The sequence below is a fragment of the Salmo salar genome, chromosome ssa04, assembly GCF_905237065.1.
Source record: "Salmo salar chromosome ssa04, Ssal_v3.1, whole genome shotgun sequence".
NCBI classification, from domain to species: Eukaryota; Metazoa; Chordata; class Actinopteri; order Salmoniformes; family Salmonidae; genus Salmo; species Salmo salar.
Genome location: NC_059445.1, coordinates 43,664,687 through 43,686,874, shown reverse-complemented (window position 1 = coordinate 43,686,874; position 22,188 = coordinate 43,664,687). Strand labels below are relative to the sequence as shown.

Genomic DNA, 22,188 nt, shown 5'->3' with positions numbered 1-22,188 from the left:
CAATAGTGACAGCTACATACAACAGTGACTGCTACATACAACAGTGACTGCTACATACAATAGTGAGTGCTACATACAATAGCGACTGCTACATACAATAGTGAGTGCTACATACAATAGCGACTGCTACATACAATAGTGACTGCTACATACAATGGTGACTGCTACATGCAAAAGTGACTGCTACATACAATAGTGAGTGCTACATACAATAATGACTGCTACATGCAATAGTGACTGCTCCATACAATGGGGACTGCTACATACAATTGTGACTGATACATACAATAGTGACTGCTACATAAAATGGTGACTGCTACATGCAATAGTGAGTGCTACATACAATAACGACTGCTACATACAAGTGACTGCAACATACATTAGTGAGTGCTACATACAATAGTGACTGCTACATACAATAGTGACTGCTACATACAATGTTGACTGCTACATACAATAGTGAGTGCTACATACAATGGTGACTGCTAGATGCAAAAGTGACTGCTACATACAATAGTGACTGCTACATAAAATGCTGACTGCTACATATAATAGTGAGTGCTACATACAATGGTGACTGCTACATGCAAAAGTGACTGCTACATGCAAAATTGACTGCTACATACAATAGTGAGTGCTACATACAATGGCGACTGCTACATACAATGGTGACTGCTAAATATATTAGTGAGCGCTACATATAATAACGACTGCTACATGCAATAGTGACTGCTATATACAACAGTGACTGCTACATGCAATGGTGACTGCTACATACAATAGTGACTGCTACATATAATAGTGACTGCTAAATACAATAGTGACTCCTACATACAATTGTGACTGCTTCATACTGTGGTGACTGCTACATACACTGCTCAAAAAATAAAGGGAACACTTAAACAACACAATGTAACTCCAAGTCAATCACACTTCTGTGAAATCAAACTGTCCACTTAGGAAGCAACACTGATTGACAATAAATTTCACATGCTGTTGTGCAAATGGAATAGACAACAGGTGGAAATTATAGGCAATTAGCAAGACACCCCCAATAAAGGAGTGGTTCTGCAGGTGGGGACCACAGACCACTTCTCAGTTCCTATGCTTCCTGGCTGATGTTTTGGTCACTTTTGAATGCTGGTGGTGCTTTCACTCTAGTGGTAGCATGAGACGGAGTCTACAACCCACACAAGTGGCTCAGGTAGTGCAGCTCATCCAGGATGGCACATCAATGCAAACTGTGGCAAGAAGGTTTGCTGTGTCTGTCAGCGTAGTGTCCAGAGCATGGAGGCGCTACCAGGAGACAGGCCAGTACATCAGGAGACGTGGAGGAGGCCGTAGGAGGGCAACAACCCAGCAGCAGGACCGCTACCTCCGCCTTTGTGCAAGGAGGAGCAGGAGGTGCACTTCCAGAGCCCTGCAAAATGACATCCAGCAGGCCACAAATGTGCATGTGTCTGCTCAAACGGTCAGAAACAGACTCCATGAGGGTGGTAGGGCCCGACGTCCACAGGTGGGGGTTGTGCTTACAGCCCAACACCGTGCAGGACGTTTGGCATTTGCCAGAGAACACCAAGATTGGCAAATTCGCCACTGGCGCCCTGTGCTCTTCACAGATGAAAGCAGGTTCACACTGAGCACGTGACAGACGTAACAGAGTCTGGAGACGCCGTGGAGAACGTTCTGCTGCCTGCAACATCCTCCAGCATGACCGGTTTGGTGGTGGGTCAGTCATGGTGTGGGGTGGCATTTCTTTGGGGGGGCCGCACAGCCCTCCATGTGCTCGCCAGAGGTAGCCTGACTGCAAATTAGGTACCGAGATGAGATCCTCAGACCCCTTGTGAGACCATATGCTGGTGCGGTTGGCCCTGGGTTCCTCCTAATGCAAGACAATGCTAGACCTCATGTGGCTGGAGTGTGTCAGCAGTTCCTGCAAGAGGAAGGCATTGATGCTATGGAGCTGGCCCGCCCGTTTCCCAGACCTGAATCCAATTGAGCACATCTGGGACATTATGTCTCGCTCCATCCACCAACGCCACGTTGCACCACAGACTGTCCAGAGGTTGGCGGATGCTTTAGTCCAGGTCTGGGAGGAGATCCCTCAGGAGACCATCCGCCACCTCATCAGGAGCATGCCCAGGCGTTGTAGGGAGGTCATACAGGCACGTGGAGGCCACACACACTACTGAGCCTCATTTTGACTTGTTTTAAGGACATTACATCAAAATTGGATCAGCCTGTAGTGTGGTTTTCCACTTTAATTTTGAGTGCGACTCCAAATCCAGACCTCCATGGGTTGATAAATTGGATTTCCATTGATTATTTTTGTGTGATTTTGTTGTCAGCACCTAAAGAAAAAAGTATTTAATAAGATTATTTCATTCATTCAGATGTAGGATATGTTATTTTAGTGTTCCCTTTATTTTTTTGAGCAGTGTACAATGGTTACTGCTACATACAATGGTGAATGCTAAATACAATAGTGTCTGCAACATACAATTGTGACTGCTGCATACAATAGTGCTACATTCATTCTGTTGCACAGTCAAAATAATGTTTTTTCCCCGTGTCATGCCTGCTGAAAACACTCCAGGCTTATACTTTATGTTCCTTCTCATGTAAGAGAAGCTCACATGCCAATCAAATGAACAGTAATGTCTTCCCGTGAATGGTAAAGGGATCATGGTCTTCATGATAAGTCATAGAGGCATATTTGTTATAATCATGAATATATACCCTACAGGCAATCTGTACTCTACACAGTCATGGCTTTGTCCTCACTTCATCCTTCCACCTTTTCACCAACTCCCTCTGGGTAACAAGAGATGCTGCGACCAATTCCGCCCCTCCCTCCCTCCCTCCCTCCCTCCCTCCCTCCCTCCCTCCCTCGCTCCTTCCTCTGCACCCACAGCTGATTCCACCAAGAGACATATTAAATAAGCATTTACCAGACCATTAGTTTCCCGTCTCACTTCCAAACATCATCAAATTCTCATTAATACCACAGTCTGTCTGACAGATCCTAAAACATCTACCCCTCTGAGACAGACACCAAGATGTCCCTGTGTTTGGTGGGGTGGACTGGGGATGAGGACCTAGTTGATATGAACAATCTCAGAGTGATTTAGTGAGGCAGTGTTAACAAAGTGTATGCTGACTGGCTGAAAAACCACCAAAGAATGGAGAAGACTGCCATTCTCTTGCAGACACTGATAATGCTATCATGTATCTCATGTCAATGAGCAAGGGCATGCGCTAAGTCCCCAATTCTGGAAAATAACACAATCCTTTTCCAGAGGCTTACCTAAGCTATATTTAATCTTCCAGACAATAGGGACATGACAAGAGCAAAATGCCATCTCCACTGATTGTGAAGTGGAATGAGGTAATAGAGCCTCATAATAGAGCTACGCATAAGATAGTAATATAGCCATTACAGCAGCATCTGTACATTTAGCTGTAAGCTTCCTATAATTAACATTTGCAGCTGAATTAGATTTTTGCTTTGAAACATTTCAAAATGGGACTGCCCTGTGTAACAAAGGAACAAACATCATTGGCCAAAGCACATCAGCATTATTTTAACCCAATGAACAGTGATTCTCTGTCTTGTCTTCTGAGGGCTCCATTCACCTGAGACACATGATGCTAAACAAATAAAGTTGAGTCAAATGAATTTATTTAAAAGCACATACATGTGTACCATGTCTACAGTCAGGTCCAAAATGATTGGCACCTTTGATAAAGATGAGAAAAAAAGACTGTATAAAATACATGTTTATTTATTTTATTTAACCTTTATTTAACCAGGTACGCTAGTTGAGAACAAGTTCTCATTTGCAACTGCGACCTGGCCAAGATAAAGCATAGCAATTCGACACATACAACAACACAGAGTTACACATGGAATAAACAAAACATACAGTCAATAATACAGCAGAAAAAAAGAAAACAAAAAGTCTATATACAGTGAGTGCAAATGAGGTAAGTTAAGGCTATAAATAGGCCAAGGTGGCGAAGTAATTACAATATAGCAATTAAACACAGGAATGGTAGATGTGCAGAAGATGAATGTGCAAGTAGAGATACTGGGGTGCAAAGGAGCAAGATAAATAAATAAATAGGGTATGGGGATGAGGTAGGTAGATAGATGTGCTGTTTACAGATGGGCTATGAACAGGTGCAGTGATCTGTGAGCTGCTCTGACAGCTGGTGCTTGAAGTTAGTGAGGGAGATATGAGTCTCCAGCTTCAGAGATTTTTGCAGTTCGTTCCAGTCATTGGAACTGGAAGGAAAGACGACCAAAGGAGGAATTGGCTTTGGGGGTGACCAGTGAGATATACCTGCTGGAGCGCGTGCTACGAGTGGGTGCTGCTATGGTGACCAGTGAGCTGAGATAAGGTGGGGCTTTACCTAGCAGAGACTTGTAGATAACCTGTAGCCAGTGGGTTTGGCGACGAGTATGAAGCGAGGGCCAACCAACGAGAGCGTACAAGTCGCAATGGTGGGTAGTGTATGGGGCTTTGGTGACAAAACGGATGGCACTGTGATAGACTGCATCCAGTTTGTTGAGTAGAGTGTTGGAGGCTATTTTATAGATGACAATCACCGAAGTCGAGGATCGGTAGGATGGTCAGTTTTACGAGGGTATGTTTGGCAGCATGAGTGAAGGATGCTTTGTTGCGATATAGGAAGCCGATTCTAGATTTAATTTTGGATTGGAGATGCTTAATGTGAGTCTGGAAGGTGAGTTTACAGTCTAACCAGACACCCAGGTATTTGTAGTTGTCCACGTAGAGAGTCGGCCCGAGAATTGAACCCTGTGGCACACCCATAGAGACCGCCAGAGGTCCGGACAACAGGCCCTCCGATTTGACACACTGAACTCTATCAGAGAAGTAGTTGGTAAACCAGGCGAGGCAATCATTTGAGAAACCAAGGCTGTCGATTCTGCCAATAAGAATGTGGTGATTGACAGAGTCGAAAGTCTTGGCCAGGTCGATGAATACAGCTGCACAGTAATGTCTCTTATCGATGGCGGTTATGATGTCGTTTAGGACCTTGAGCGTCGCTGAGGTGCACCCATGACCAGCTCTGAAACCAGATTGCATAGCGGAGAAGGTACGGTGGGATTCGAAATGGTAGGTAATCTGTTTGTTAACTTGGCTTTCGAAGACCTTAGAAAGACAGGGTAGGATAGATATAGGTCTGTAGCAGTTTGGGTCTAGGGTGTCACCCCCTTTGAAGAGGGGGATGACCGCGGCAGCTTTCCAATCTTTGGGAATCTCAGATGATACGAAAGAGAGGTTGAACAGGGTAGTATTAGGGCTTGCAACAATTTCTGCAGATAGTTTTAGAAAGAGAGGGTGCAGATTGTCTAGCCCGGCTGATTTGTATGGGTCCAGATTTTGCAGCTCTTTCAGAACATCAGTTATCTGGATTTGGATGAAGGAGAAATGGTGGGGGCATTGGCGGGTTGCTGTGGGGGATGCCGGGCAGTTGACCGGGGTAGGGGTAGCCAGGTGGAAAGCATGGCCAGCCGTAGAGAAATGCTTATTGAAATTCTCAATTATAGTGGATTTATCGGTGGTAACAGTGTTTCCTAGCCTCAGAGCAGTGGGCAGCTGGGAGGAGGTGCTCTTATTCTCCATGGACTTTACAGTGTCCCAGAACTTTTTTGAGTTAGTACTACAAGATGCAAATTTCTGTTTGAAAAAGCTAGCCTTAGCTTTCCTAACGGCCTGTGTATATTTGTTCCTAACTTCCCTGAAAAGTTGCATATCACGGGGGCTATTCGATGCTAATGCAGAATGCCACAGGATGTTTTTGTGCTGGTCAAGAGCAGACAGGTCTGGAGTGAACCAAGGACTATATCTATTCCTAATTCAACATTTTTTGAGTGGGGCATGCTTATTTAAGATGGTGAGGAAGGCACTTTTAAAGAATAGCCAGGCATCATCTACTGACGGGATGAGGTCAATGTCATTCCAGGATACCCTGGCCAGGTCGATTAGAAAGGCCTGCTCGCAGAAGTGTTTTAGGGAGCGTTTGACAGTAATGAGGGGTGGTCGTTTGGTCACAGACCCATTACGGATGCAGGCAATGAGGCAGTGATCGCTGAGATCTTGATTGAAAACAGCAGAGGTGTATTTGGAGGGCGAGTTAGTTAGGATGGCATTTATGAGGGTGCCCGTGTTTACGGATTTGGGGTTGTACCTGGTAGGTTCATTGATAATTTGTGTGAGATGGAGGGCATCAAGCTTAGATTGTAGGATGGCTGGGGTGTTAAGCATGTCCCAGTTTAGGTCACCTAGTAGCACGAGCTCAGAAGATAGATGGAGGGCAATCAATTCACATATGGTATCGAGGGCACAGCTGGGGGCAGAGGGAGGTCTATAGCAAGCGGCAACAGTGAGAGACTGGTTTCTGGAAAGGTGAATTTTTAGAAGTAGAAGCTCAAATTGTTTGGGTACAGACTTGGATAGTAATACAGAACTCTGCAGGCTATCTTTGCAGTAGATTGTTATAGTTAGCGATGGAGATTTCAGGGTTTTTGGTGGTTTTCCTAAGCCAGGATTCAGACACGGCTAAGACATCCGGGTTGGCAAACTTAGGGAGTAGGCTTCTAATGTTAACGTGCATGAAACCAAGGCTTTTACGGTTACAGAAGTCAACAAATGAGAGCACCTGGGGAGTGGGAGTGGAGCTAGGCACTGCAGGACCTGGATTAACCTCCACATCACCAGAGGAACAGAGGAGAAGTAGGATAAGGGTACGGCTAAAGGCTATACGAACTGGCCGTCTAGCACGTTCGGAACAGAGAGTAAAAAGAGCAGGTTTCTGGGCACGATAGCATAGATTCAAGGCATGGTGTACAGACAAAGGTAAGGTAGGATGTGAGTACATTGGAGGTAAACCTAGGCATTGAGTAATGATGAGAGAGATATAGTCTCTAGAGACGTTTAAACCAGGTGATGTCATCGCATATGTAGGAGGTGGAACAACATGGTTGGTTAAGGCATATTGAGCAGGGCTAGAGGCTCTACAGTGAAATAAGACAGTAATCACTAACCAGTAATGGATGAGGCATATTGATATTAGAGAGAGGCATGCGTAGCCAAGTGAACATATGGGTCCAGTGAGTGGTTGGGCTGACTGGGGACACGGCGATTCAGACAGTTAGCAGGCCGATGCTAACAAGCTAACAGTTAGTAGGCCGGGGCTAAACAAGCTAGCAGTTAGCAGACCGGGGCTGGCAGGCTAGCAGTTAGCAGACCGGGTTAGCAAGCAAGCAGTTGGCAGACCGGGACTAGCAAGCAAGCAGTTGGCAGACCGGGACTAGCAGTTAGCAGACTGGGGCAGGCAAGCTAGCAGTTAGCTGACCGGGGCAAGCAAGCTAGCAGTTAACAGACCTGTGCTAGCAAGTTAGCCTTTGGGGGACGTCACGATGGGGGTAAGTCTGTTTTTGCCTCTTCGTGCGGTGACGTCGATAGACCAGTCGTGGAATTAGTAGGGTTCCATGTAGCTCTAGGTAGCTAGTAGGCCGCGGTTAGCAGAATGGGCCTTCAGCGGACGTCGCGCCTGAGGGGCCTGTTGGAATCCTCGGGCAGATTATGTCGGTATTCCAGTCGTAGAGGATTGGCGGGGTTCCGTGCCCCGTACCGGCAGTAGAAGGGGTCCGGATATTGTAGCCCAGGAGTGGGCTTCGGTGGTAGCACAGGAGCCCTGGCCGGGCTAGCTTCAGGCTAATTGGGGCTTGCCCCGGGATGGAAACGCTAGCCAGGAGTAGTCACCGGGGATTGCGGTTAGCTAGTTGCGAAGATCCAGATGAAAATGTTCAGAGTTTGCGGTAGGAATCCGGGGATATGAGGGGGGAAAAAAATTATAATAATAGGTCCGTTATGCTCTGGTTTGAGTCACGTTGTTCGAACTGGCGAGAGCTTTCCGAGCTAAAGGTTAGCTGATGACCGCTAGCAATGGTTTGCTGACTGATAGCTGGTAGGTAGTTAGCTGGCTAGCTTCAGTTGATGGATTCCAGATCCGAAGTAAATAGAAATACTTTAGAAAAAAACAGATCCACGCCACATTGGGTGAGGCGGGTTGCAGGAGAGTATTTAGAAGTTGAGGTTTAGGAAAATATTTTAAAAAGATATGCGAAGAAAAAGATGTAAAAAGATATATACAAGGGACAGGACAAAGACATCTGACTGGTACGCCATCTTGGATTAATAATAATGCAAATACTGAGATATTTTGTATGCTACATTTTATACTAGTACAATTGCTCAGAGAAAGATATTTTGTTTAGCAAGTCATATTTTTTGGGGTAACACATTATTTGGATAGTCCATCTGGGCAATTCAATGGTAAAGGAATTAGGTTTTCACTTTTCACGTTAAAATGTATGCCAAACAAAAACCATTCATTTCAAAGTTTAGCTCTATGTTCAAGGACGACTTTTAACAATTTCCATTGAACATTTTACAAAAACTAATTTAGTGGAAGAACTGTGCAGATGCAAAGTTTGGTAACGGAATTATGGAAAAATCTCCAGTCAGGTTTTCATGCGACAATGTTTTCCACAAACTCTAAATATCTGTTTCGAACTAAGATTCAAAGATGTCTGGGGAAATAATGGGTGTGTCAGCTATGACATGACACCTTGAGTTTGAAAAAAAATCTATTTTAGTTATTGAACTACAGTACGTGAAGTGGATTTACACCTGGTTAAGGAATTAAGGGAATGGGTTTACATCATGGGTCCCTGATATGTACTACACAGAAATGCGTAACTATGGAAATCAATGTAATTCTCTTCATTTTTTCACAAGTTTGGACATCACAGCAGAGTACAGTACAGTGCAGTAAAGTAGAGTTCAGTACAGACGGATAAACCATGTGATTCTATGTTCAGCAAAGATCTTCTGTGTATAAGTGACGCGCGAGGGCAAAAAAAGCATCTAACAACGCAATACTACGAGTAGTCTGAGGCAGACGTTAGGTAACGAGCGTTTTCAAGTGCAGCGTTAATAACGACGGTTTTGGGAAACAGTTCAGAGATTTTAACAATGCTCCTACGAACGTTAGAACGATGAACTTAGAATTAATATGCTTTTGGGAAACCTGGTCCAGTACTGTGCTATCCAAACTTGGGAAACATAAGTCTATGATAGGTTCAGATTTGGTCCATCTGTGGACGTTAACATCAAGGCCAGAGTGGACTGACCAAATTTCAACTACCCTAACCCTAACCGTAAACTTAGCAGAGAGTTGCTTATCAACAGATAGTTTGTTAATAGTATGACCATCTGTAGAGAATCTACAGATGGACTATTGAAATGAAGTTCCATAATTTTTTCTCTCAAAAAGATAGGAGTCAAAACGACTGTTTTCAGTACCTTTCAATACATTTTTTACATTTTTTTTTTTACATTTTAGTCATTTAGCAGACGCTCTTATCCAGAGCGACTTACAGTAGTGAATGCATACATTTCATACAATTTCATACATTTTTTTTTTCTGTGCTGGCCCCCCGTGGGAATACCTCACCTTGCGAGGATAATGGCACTGAGCCTTTTTCAAAAATGTTTTATGAGATTGGAGAACACATTGGGAGGGATCTTAGACCATTCCTAGATACACAATCTGCCCAGATCCTTAATATGCTTTGTCAGTGCTTATGGACTGCCTTTTTAAATTCACACACACACCAATGGGGTTCAAGTCCGGAGACTGACATGGCCATTTTATGGTCATTTAACCTACTTTTTGGATTTTGATGTGTGCTTGGGGTCATTGTCTTATTGGAAGTTTCAGCCTCCTTGTAGAGGCAACCCGTTTTTTGGCTAAAAAGTCATGGTACTGGGTAAAGTTCATGATTCCGTTGACCTTAACAAGGGCCCCAAGACCAGTGGAATAAAAATAGCACCATAACATCAAAGATCCCCCACCATATTTGACCATAGTTATGAGGTACTTTTCTGCATATGCTTCTGTTTTTCAACGCCAAATCCACCGCTGGTGTACCTGGCCAAACAGCTCTATTTTCATGTCATCTGACCAATGCACAAGTTCCAATCCATGTGCCAGTGCCGTTTAGAAAACTCCAGGCATTTACATTTGTTGGATGACATGAAAATAGCGCTGCTTGGCCACGCACACCAGTGGTGGGTTTGGCGTCGAAAGAAAGAAGCTTATGCAGACAAACTTGGCCGCAAGTGGATCTTCCAGCAAGACATTGACCCCAAGCACACATCAAAATCCATAAAGAAATGGTTAATTGACCACAAAATCAATATTTTGCAATATCAGTCTCTGAACTTGATCCCCATTGAAAACCTGTGTTTAGAATTGAAGAGGACAGTCCATAAGCAAAGGACAAAGGATATTAAGGATCCGTAAAGATCATGTATGGTGGAATGATCTAAGATCCCTCCTAATGTGTCTTCCAATCTCATAAAACACAAGAAAAAGGCTCAGTGCCGTTAAGGTGGGGTACTGAAAGGTTATGTTAAACAGGGGTGTCAATCATTTTGCCCCGTACTGTATTTTTTTGAGAAACAAAAGTATTACTTGTTAACCAAAATCCCCTTCTTCTGAGCTATTGTATTAGTATCAAATAATATAATTACCTATTTTTTTGTATACAATATTGCCCAGTATTGGTATCATTTCATTTACAGTCTTTTTTACTCATCAAGGGTGCCAATAATTTTGGACCTGACTGAGTATACAGTTTCTTCCATGACATAGACTGACCAGGTGAATCCAGGTGAAAGCTATGATCCCTTATTGATGTGACTTGTTAAATCCACTTCAATCAGTGTTGATGAAGAGGAGGAGACAGGTTAAATAAGGATTTTTAAGCCTTGAGACAATTGAAACATGGATTGTGTATATGTGTCATTCAGAGGGTGAACGGGCAAGACAAAAGATTTAAGTGCCTTTTAACTGGGTATGGTATTAGGTGCCAGGCACACCGGTTTGCATCAATAACTGCAACGCTGCTGGGTTTTTCACGCTCAACAGTTTCCCTATGTGTATCAAGATTGGTCCTCCACCTTAAGGACATCCAGACAACTTGACAAAACTGTGGGAAACATTGGATTCAACATGGGCCAGCATCCCTGTGGAACGCTTTCGACAAATTGTAGAGCCCATGCCCCGCCGAATTGAGGCTGTTCTGAGGGTAAAAAGTGTGTGTGGGGGGAGGAGGTATACTCAGTGTATATGTCAGGTATTAGCATGTAATGTAATTGTCAAGGTAGGCTATAACTACTTACAATTGAATCCTGTCATCAGAAATTCAGCTAAATAATTTAAGTTAGTCGTGCTTTTATCAGTGATTCTCTGGACTCGTTTTTTTTATGGAAGTAAGGAAAGTGAAAAGGCAGGAGGGCCGCAATACTATTTAGACACAGACCTAGTTTCTCACATGCCTTCCCAAGGTCTCTTCCAGTCCTGTCTGACAGGCCAGGCTTTAACCAGTTTAGTTACAGTAGAATTTCAATGAAAGTTAGCTGTACCTGAGCCCATATAACACGGTGCCATCAGGATGCAGTCGAATCATACGGTTCTTCACTGTCACGCCATGCAGGAAGGACTTCTTGTCATTGAGGAAGTAGGTGTCTGGGAGCCACAGCTGGTCTGCTACGCGGTTATCCAGAGTCAGGTTGAGGGGCAGCTCAGCGTATGCCAACCGCTTGTCTCGCCAACTTTGCTGGAAATACATTGTGATGGTGTAATCCTGTAGAAAAAGGGGAAACAGCACTGTGAGATTGAAAAAAAATAGTTGCTACACTCTTAGAAACAAATGTGCTATCTAGAACCTAAAAGGGTTATTTGGCTGTCCCCATAGGAGAACCCTTTGAATAACCTTTCCAGGTAGAATCCTTTTGGTTCTAGGTAGAACCCTTTTGGGTTCCATGTAGGTTCTCCAAAGGGTTCTCCTATGGGGACAGCCGATTAACCCTTTTGGAACCTTTTTTTCTAAGAGTGTATGCATTGACAAAAGCTTCAACTATGGGAAGTATAAGTTACCCTTACTGTAATTGCCCTATCCTACACCATACACTTACTACGCAATGTGCATAAATGTATGCACATCTAAATGTATCATCATAGTCATTATGTGCAGAGTATATCAAAAAGCATTAACAGTGTTTTTCTAGGATACAATGGAAACATAATGAAAATGGGAGACTTACAGGGAAGTGATTTAAAGGCCAAGTTAAGTTGAACACCTCCTACAATGACAGTACAGTGTTTCTGAGTTTCAAATGATAAATGCTGCCAATTATTCTGGGAACCTCAGTGTCCCGAAATCTCAATATAATTGTCTTAAAACCATAATATACATCACATTTTATAAGCGGACTGAGAGCTAATCTTAGTGGTTATTCAGCTGGACATAAAATGACCTATATTCTCACAGGGTGTACCCTATCAGAAGAATATTCCAGATTAACCAGAAAAAATATACTTGCTGCATCATGAAAGAAAATGAATGAAATTAAATACTAACACAAAGTAATTTTGTTTTTCATGGCTTTTGTCTGCAGAACACAAAAAAATGTGAAACGATGTGGTTTTCTTTAGCTATGACTATGTTGGCTGGCTGACAAAATAGAAAAATGAACAGCTAAAATAGACGAGTTATGGCGTTAGACATAACATACATGTTGAGATTATCAAGCGTTTTCCAAATTGACAATAACCAGGTTTCCATCCAACCTTTTAATGCAAGTAAAGTACATGTCAGATAAGTTTTTTTTTAAATGACAGGCCTTTCTCGGTAAACTTTCCAAATGTCAACAAAACGAAATACGCCAGCTAAGGTGGGATCTTTTTGTGTCGGTAGAATTAATTATGCGAGAAATATCGGTGGAAATGCTTTTAATGCACAAATATTGATATAATAATGACATTGTGTGGTCCTCCCACTACGACTCGTCAGGAAAGCATGCCGTTTATTAGGCTACAGATGAAATAAGATAATATTGACAGGGTGGTGAAAGTGCAAGGTGATGAGCTTGATGCTCTTTTCCAATAAATATTGAGGGTCTTATTCTGGTGACATGATCGACGGTGTTTGGCTGCCGTTTGACAAATAGAAAAAATCTTGCTCTTTTGATCATAATAATCTCATCATGTAGGCTATACCCACATTGTATCTGTGAGCTGTTGGCTAGAGCTCTCGCCCCAATACCAGAGCGGGCACACTCGCTATATAACGCAACATTTTTTGTGAGAAAACCATCACTAGAGTTGCAAATCTGCAACAAGTCAATTTGATGCAAACACATCTCTGGTGGGAAAATGCACATATTGTTTTAATGCCGATTTTGAATATTCGCATGGATATATGTCTCCAATTGGATGGAAACCAAGCTAGTCATATCGTTTTGTGTCTGTCTTTGTTCACAGGAACCTTTTTCAACCTTTTCAGCCCTGCACCTGATGCTACCTTCTCAAATGTCCAGGGAAACAAAAATAACATAAAACATAAGATAAAACTTGCTGTGTCTTCAAAAACACCGGAGTAGAAAATACATCTCAGAAATAAAAAATGAATATATCAAAGCGCCTCACGTGCTTGCTCTTAAAAATAAAGAAAACAGCTTTGTACATGAGTGACTACCTCTAACAAATTAAAAATAAAGAAAACAGCTTTGTACATGAGTGACTACCTCTAACAAATTAAAAATAAAATGTGCTTTTGCTTGAACTGGATGAAAATCCTCTCGTGATTCGAAATGGCAACATTGCAGGGAGAACAAATCCAGAATAAAAAAACAAAGCTCCTCTGGCTTGTCGGGGGAGTGAACTCTTGAGTGTGTCTGTGCCACATTAAAGAAAAGAAAATACAACGGAGAGCAGAGAGACAGAATGATGTCATTGCAGAGACACCAGCCATATTGTCTTCTTTAAAGAAAAAGACTGAGCCTGATTTCTCACCGCTCTCTAATAAACAGAAGTTAAATACGTAATATAATCAAGTAAATCAGATGCACAACATGTCTATGGTATCCAATGTTTGCAAGGCCAAATATGATTGATTGGAATGGTTTTATTGCATTGCAAATACACTGAACAAAAATATATAACACCTTAAACACACCATACATGTGCTATGTGGAGGTCATACAGTGCCTTCAGAAAGTATTCATACCCCTTATTCCACTATTTGTTGTGTTACAGCCTGAATTAAACATTTATTTAAAAAGAACGTCACTCATCTACACACAAGAAGTGAAAACATGTTATTTCAATTTTTTTGCAAATGAAGTACAGAAATATCTTATTTAAAAAAGTAATCACACCCCTGAGTCAATACTATACTGAACAAAAATATAAACGCAACATGTAAAGTGTTGGTCCCATGTTTCATGAGCTGAAATAAAAGATCCCAGAATTTTTCCATAATTTCTCTCAAATTTTGTGTCCAAATTTGTTAACATCCCTGTTAGTGAGCATTTCTCCTTTGCCAAGATAATGTATCCACCTGATAGGTGTTGCATATCAAGACGCTGATTAAACAGCATGATAATTACACAGGTGCATCTTGTGCTGGGGACAATAAAAGGCTACTCTAAAATGTTCAGTTTTGTTACACAACAAGTTTTGAGGGAGTGTGCAATTGGCATGCTGACTGCAGGAATGTCCACCAGAGCTGTTGCCAGATAATTTAATGTTCCTTTCTCTACCTTAAGACACCTCCAATGTCGTTTTAGACAATTTGGCAGTACGTCCAACAGGCCTCACAACCGCAGACCACGTGTATGGCGTTTTGTGGTCAAGGTTTTTTTCTGATGTCAACGTTGTGAACAGAGTGCCCCATGGTGGCGGTGGGGTTATAGTATGGGCAGGCATACGCTATGGAAAACGAACACAATTGCATTTTATCGATGGCACTTTGAATGCACAGAGATACTGTGATGAGATCCTGATGTTCACTGACCTGCCATTCATCCGTCGCCATCACCTCATGTTTATGAATGATAACGCACGGCCCCATGTCGCAAGTATCTGTACACAATTCCTGGAAGTTGAAAATGGCCCAGTTCCTACATGGCCTGCATACACGCCAGAAATGTTACCCATTGAGCACGTTTGGGATGTTCTGGATTGACGTGTACGACAGTGTGTTCCAGTTCCCTCCAATATCCAGAAACTTTGCACAGCCATTGAAGAGGAGTGGGACACACCAGAAACTGATACTGACTGGTTGTCTGATCCATGCCCCTACCTTTTTTTAAGGTATCTGTGACCGACAGATGCATATATGTATTCCCAGCCATGTGAAATCCACAGATTATGGCCTAATGAGTTTATTTCAATTGACTGATTTCCTTCTATGAACTGTAACTCAGTAAAATCGTTTAAATTGTTGCATGTTGCATTTAGATTTTTGTTTAGTATACTGTACATTGAAACAAATGAAATTATCAAAATGGTAGTTTATAAAATGGGTGCATCATGCTTTAACCACGAACACTAATAAATAAAAATGGACACATTGAGTCGATGTTCTATATGGGCAGTGCTACTGTAAGAGAAGGGGTTTTGTAACTCACCATGTTCACTTCTGAGATGGAGTCAATGCTAGCGATGTTGATGCTCATTCCTACGATGACTGGGGCACCTGAGGGAACACAAGAGCCAGTACAGTCACACAACAAATTCACACCATTATTCACACTGGGCCAAAAATACACTTATAACATAACATAGGACAACACGTACACACATTATAATGTACTTTATTTGCAAAAGTAGTATGCAATAAGCAAGGAATGTTTTTTTCTGTTTGGTTTTTATTTTTTACATTTTATGAGATTATTCTGTATAATGAAAAGCGCTTTACAAATGTAATCAATTATTATTATTAATGTTAAGATACGAAAATAATCAAATCATCTTCACATGCTGGGTTATCTCAATAATTATCAGGATATTATTGTGTGTACCATGATATAACTCTTTTTTTTTTTTAGATGCATTACGTATGAGAATGGACCTGGACATTTCTGATGTGGGAGAGTGAATCAGACATTTTTGGGAAAACTGTCATAAATGTGTCACTGTGGGAACAAGCCTCGGTATCGAGATAGGCATGAAGAAAACAGACCAACATTACTTAAACCCATTGACCTTTATCATACAGTATGTGGAAAGTGACCAAAAAAATACTGCTGACCTTAAAGTAAGAACAAATTGGTGCGACAAAAATAACAAAAAATGCAGAGGCTGATGAATAGTCAAATCCATTTTTGGGAGGCTTTAAACAGCCATATAAAATCTGACTAAATCTTTCTTTAAACTTCATAAAATTGTAATCCATATGAGATTCAGGTACATGCTAATTTCACGGTCAATATTCTCACCCCCCAAATCATGTAATCTTTGAGTATCTCATCCTACCTCTTTCTCCTTAAAAGAAACGTAAACATTGAAGTGAAAGGGATGTAAAAGTTTGTTGATATTCAGCAATGTCAAAAGTGAATAATTAAAGGCCCAGTGCAGTCAGAAACGTGGATTCCTTGTGTTTTAAATATATATTTCCACACTATGAGGTTGGAATAATATTGTAAAATTGTGAAAATAATGATAATGCACTTTTAGTGTAAGAGCTGTTTGAAAAGACAGGCTGAAATTTCATTCCATCCCTGTTTTGTTGGGATGGAATGTTGCCTTCCATGGTGACATCACTAGGGCCATAACCACATATGAGGATGCCGTATTGTTATTATTATTATTTATTTTTTTGACAAATCTTTTGGGAGGAACTCAATCGGGGTCTCAACTTACGGTTGAGAGTAAGAATAGTAGAATAGACAAGGTGCAATTTCAAAACTTAATTGTGCATCAGCAGTTTTCATCTTGTTATATGTCACTCACTGACAGTCAATTGAAATATCAGTGAATTTTGTTTTAGATTGGTAAATTAGTCTAGTTAGTCTAGCCAGCTATCTAAACGTGAAGTAATCATGGCCGAATTACCGACCGGAGACGCAGGGCACATGCCCAAGGGGGCGCTGACCTCCAGGGGCCCCCATTGATTTTGTTAGTCACTCTCACTCAGAGACTGTATCAGATACCCTGGTTACGGCCCTGGTCATCACCATGCTGTAAATTAGTTAATAAACCAATAAGAAAAAGAGTTACAAACCTCTCTGCCAATAACAGCTCATTTTCAGTTTTTCCCTCCCCACTAAGACCACTCCCAGACAGTCCTAGAAAAATTCTTGCTTGAGAAACTGCCCTTTGCTAATAAGCAATTTTTAGTTATTTTTGACCGTTTTAATTGAAAACAATCAATGTAAGGTACTTAATTGTTACCCAGAAAGGATTTGGTACTGAGATAAAAACGGCCACATTGGACCTTATAAAGGCAACATTCCTAAATTTTTGGTTCTATTCAGATCTTGCTGCCCTTCAGTTTAGAGCAGCCTGGATTTTATAATGGACACTAGATCTGCGTTGAGTCAGTTAAAATAACAAATAAAAACAACATTATGTGCGTGGGCCTATGATGAAAGTAATAGCAAACGGCAGGTCAAAAAAGGTTTTGAACTAACCACAAATATACTCAAGCACTGCGTATGACAAATGTACTAAATTTGGCCTTTACCTTTGTAGTGTGGAGTTAGTCAACCCTCTACCGATGCCCCGGGGAGTGCTTTAACTCTTGTTAAAATCAATGATATTAGAATATACTGGTTGACCTTTACCCCCATAAGAAATAGCAATTGTCATTTTGTATTGTTCAAAGCGAATCCTGAATCTTTAGTTTTAAGAAGTGCTGTGCTGAACATGTGACTGCAGGGTGCGAGAAAGACCGCGTATCTTGTGCATAATCAGAGTTCAATTGGTCATTTCTTTGAAAATGTGTGCATATTAAACATAATTGCAGCTGTCCATATATACCGGTTATCCATCATCTGAAAGGTTGAGAGGTTGTGTCAGAGAATGACGCTGAAATAGTGGAATGGTCAAACTTCCACAGACTGTACTTGAAGATGAGGTTAAGTGCGGTGTTTTGGAAAACAACAGAGACATACTGACAGTACTGACACAAAGAACATACTCTGAATGTCACCTAACTTGTGCATCTCTCTGGATAGGAGCATCAATGAGGAGGATACAGTGTACCTGCATACAGTATGTCAGTGATAGACATAGAATGTGGCTAAATCTGTAACCTGGCTACAGTGAATACTCGTGTTTCATTCACAAACATTAAGGCCAAGAGTGCATTGCAGCCCCCCCCCCACCACAAAAAGCGAAAGACATTTTGAACGTTCTAGAAGTTTGGCTTTTTCATACTGTAGGTCTTTTCACCTTCACAACATCTGGTGATAATTCATGCAGCGCCAACTTTGGAGCTCAAAGCAAGGACACCCCCCTCCCCTCACTCCAAATGTTCACTCCTTGATTTGTAACAATTGCAACATTTCGGCACAAGGGAATTATGTCAACTCCACAAGGGAATTGTGTCAACCCCACAAGGGAATTGTGTCAACCCCACAAGGGAATTGTGTCAACCCCACAAGGGAATTGTGTCAACCCCACAAGGGAATTGTGTCAACCCCACAAGGGATGAATGTCATTTCCCAGTCAGCAGACCACTGAATCATGATGATCAGGTGAAGGAGGAAGGAATTGTGACCACAAAAACAATGACCAAACGCTCACAGAAAAGGCTGAGAGTAACATCACAACTTTTTGTTTTGGGTCTTCTCCAAAGGTTCTTCCTGTTTTTAGCAGTGGCCGGGGAAGAACCATCTCAACCACTGGGTTCAATGCAGGTTTATTACAGCAATATCTTTTAGGTGAACTACAATTCCCTTGAGCTAAGAGTGGCGTAGGCAACCAAGGCACTTCCATACAGCTAGTGTATGTCCTGTATGTACATGTAATGTACCGTGCAGTTACAGATAAGCAGATAATCTGTTAAAATGAATTGAAGCATTGTCTAACTACAACACCTGTTTAAAGTATCTTTCATACAATTGAGAGCTTCCAAAGTAGCCATTACGGTCCAGTAAGTTCTTACTTTGTTATGAGAAAAAATCTGCCCTTATGATTTTTTCACAGACCAACAGATGGGACAATTGCTTGAACAGTTACCTGGGCATTGTCCACTTTATCAGGTGTGAATCACAGATTTGCTTCTGAGAAACATACTGCCTGTGGGTTTTTGAAATGGCTGGCTTGCTGCCAACAGAAATGTTTTCTTAGTTGGATTAATATTTCAGAGGTGGTTTACCCACAAAACTCACAACAGGACATTTTGTAAAGCACTGCAACGTTGGGCATTGAACAAAATATCTCTCAAACCACGCCAGGCAAAGGAGGCTGGCCTTGTAACTCATCCAGCCAAAGGTGTTCCACCTTCCCTCCAGAGACACAACACACAGACAAAGAAACAGAGAGAGAGGACTGTGAAAGATGGTCTTGAGAGTATGGCTTCTGTAACTGCATCTCAGAATCCCTTCCAATTTGTGCAAATTTAAAATTAATCTCGAAAACAGTGATTTTCTGAGTTTGTCTCAAATCCATGACCATTGTTTGTTTACTTTCATTCCTTCCTTCAAATAATACACAGATGACTCTTGCTCCGGCCAACTCTGGAAAGATCTGGCAATTACCATGTTTCTCCTAATACTGGCCCTAAAATTTTAAGCAGCACAGCACTTGACTGATAGTGCACATCTCTCCTATCTCTTCTTGACTGAGAGTGCACATCTCTCCTATCTCTTCTTGACTGAGAGTGCACATCTCTCCTATCTCTTCTTGACTGAGAGTGCACATCTCTCCTATCTCTTCTTCTTTTCTTGACTGATAGTGCACATCTCTCCTATCTCTTCTTTTTTTGTAATCCTATTTTCTTTCCCCCTCTCCTCCAACTCTAGCTGCCATGTTGCCACGGCAGACCACCTCTCTCTTAAATGCCCTGCAGCTTTGTCATATTTCCTGACCCATCTTTTTTTTTTTTTTTTAAGGAAAAAGTGGGGCCATTTTCCATTGGGCTTTGTGAAGGCAACCAGTAACAATTTTCCCCAGAGATGTCAAAGTACATTCGTTCGCTGGTTGTAAACAGAAAGCACAAAGATCTCTCTCTCTCTCACTGCATATTTTTGACCCTGCTTCAATGAAACAGAGGGATCCACTTTGCCACCGTGGCTTTCTCAAAATAAAAGCACTTACCTGCAGCAGCACTTTCGTGAGCTGAAGCTAAATATCGCCTCGACAACAGCAGCCTGAGATCCTGAGATATAATGTTTCTATCAATTCATGTTTTCACATCGGAACATATTTGAGATTTTTTTGTAATTATTTGTACATAAGTGGCATCTGAAAATGGAAGAAGCAAGATGTCAAATCAGATAATTGTGTGCTAGTGTGTACGTGCATGTCACGTCCTGACCAGTAAAGGGGTCATTTGTAATTGTAGTATGGTCAGGGCGTGGCAGGGGGTGTTTGTTTTGTGTGTTTTGGGGTTTTTGGTTCTAGGGGATTTTGGTTCTAGTTTTCTATTTCTATGTTTCTTTTTCCATGTTTGGCCGAGTATGGTTTCCAATCAGGCAGGTGTTTCTCGTTGTCTCTGATTGGAAGCCATACTTAGGCAGCCTGTTTTTTCCTTTGGGTTTGTAGGTGGTTGTTTTCCGTTATAGTCTTTGTACCTTACGGAACTGTCGTTTTGTCGTTTGTTAGTCATTTTGTTTAAGTGTTCACTTTAATCTAAATAAAGATGAGCACTATACCCGCTGCGTTTTGGTCCAATCCTTACAGCGCCCATGACAGTGCATGCATTTGTGCGTGCTTGTGTGTATGCTATTGTGTGCTATGGGTGCTATTGTGTATGTGTGTGTGTGTGTATCAGTAAACCAAAACACTATAGCATCTTATCACAGGTACTGAGATCAGACATGCAATTAACGTAAATCTTGCTAATGAAATAGCCTTTTGAGTTCTGACACTTAACGATCGCGGATGAATGAAGGGAGATCATTTCACTAGTTATATTGTGATGTCAGTGTGTGTGGGGGGGAGGGGACATCTGTAATTTACTATTTATATTAGTTATTATTTTTACTTCACTACATTCCTAAAGAAAATAATATACTTTTAACTCCATATATTCCCTGACACCCAAAAGTACTCGTTACATTTTGAATGCTTAGCAGCACAGGAAAATGGTCCAATTCACACAATTATCAAGAGAACATCCCTGGTCATCTCTACTGCCTCTGATCTGGCAGACTCACTAAACTGAGATGCTTCATTTGTAAAGGATGTCTGAGTGTTGGCTATCTGTACATTTAAAAAAACAAGAAAATGGTGCCGCCTGGTTTGGTTAATATAAGGAATTTGAAATAATATATACTTTTACTGTGATATTTATGTAATTAATGTAAATGTAAATGTAAATATTTAAGCATATTTTAGCAATTACATGTACTTTTGATACTTAAGTATATTTAAAACCAAATACTTTTAGACTTTTACTCAAGTAGTATTTTACTGGATGACTTTCACTTTTACTTGAGTCATTTTCTATAAAGGTATCTTTACTTTTACTCAAATATGACAATTGGGTACTTTTTCCACCACTGTGTGTGTGTGTGTGTGTGTGTGTGTGTGTGTGTGTGTGTGTGTGTGTGTGTGTGTGTGTGTGTGTGTGTGTGTGAGAGAAAGAGATGGGGGAATATTGATGTCCAGAGCCAAACCCCAACTACTATTAGCAATTATCACATCACAGTGTGTCAGCACTTTCCCCTGCTTTCTCAAATAAGCCGCATCTAAGCCACTGACTGGCGTGACCTGATGCTGTTTGCCGACAAACTCTGACCTGATCTCCCGGAGTAGGGACTACTTCCAGCTGAGTCCCATAACTCGCCAGGTATTGATGTGGCATATTAAAGGAGTGTGGAGTATAGAAAATAGTCTTTAATAAAGTCAGGCTTGGATCCAACTCAACGTCCAGCATCCAGGAACTTCATCTCCTGATCTTTGATTGTCTGCCAGTTTCCTCTCTCCTCTCTGATCTCAGCACATTCCCCCCTACCAAGGAAGGCACAGCCCTCAAGGAACCAAACAAATTCTACCACTTTGCCACAGTTTTAATTTAACAGAAGAATGGATGTTCTTAATCCACGTTTTACAGTTCTTTATCTCAGT

General features: G+C 41.5%; 1 protein-coding gene across 1 annotated transcript in view; it reads right to left on the bottom strand.

The window, feature by feature from the left end:
• Positions 1-22,188, bottom strand: part of LOC106603192 (gamma-aminobutyric acid receptor subunit beta-4) — a 65,042-nt gene that overhangs the window by 17,673 nt on the left and 25,181 nt on the right. The window contains exons 3-4 of the mRNA XM_014196515.2: positions 15,579-15,646; positions 11,529-11,749 (exon numbers count right to left, since the gene is read on the bottom strand). Of these exons, the coding sequence (XP_014051990.1) occupies positions 11,529-11,749; positions 15,579-15,646 (289 nt within the window). The remainder of the gene's footprint in view (positions 1-11,528; positions 11,750-15,578; positions 15,647-22,188) is intronic.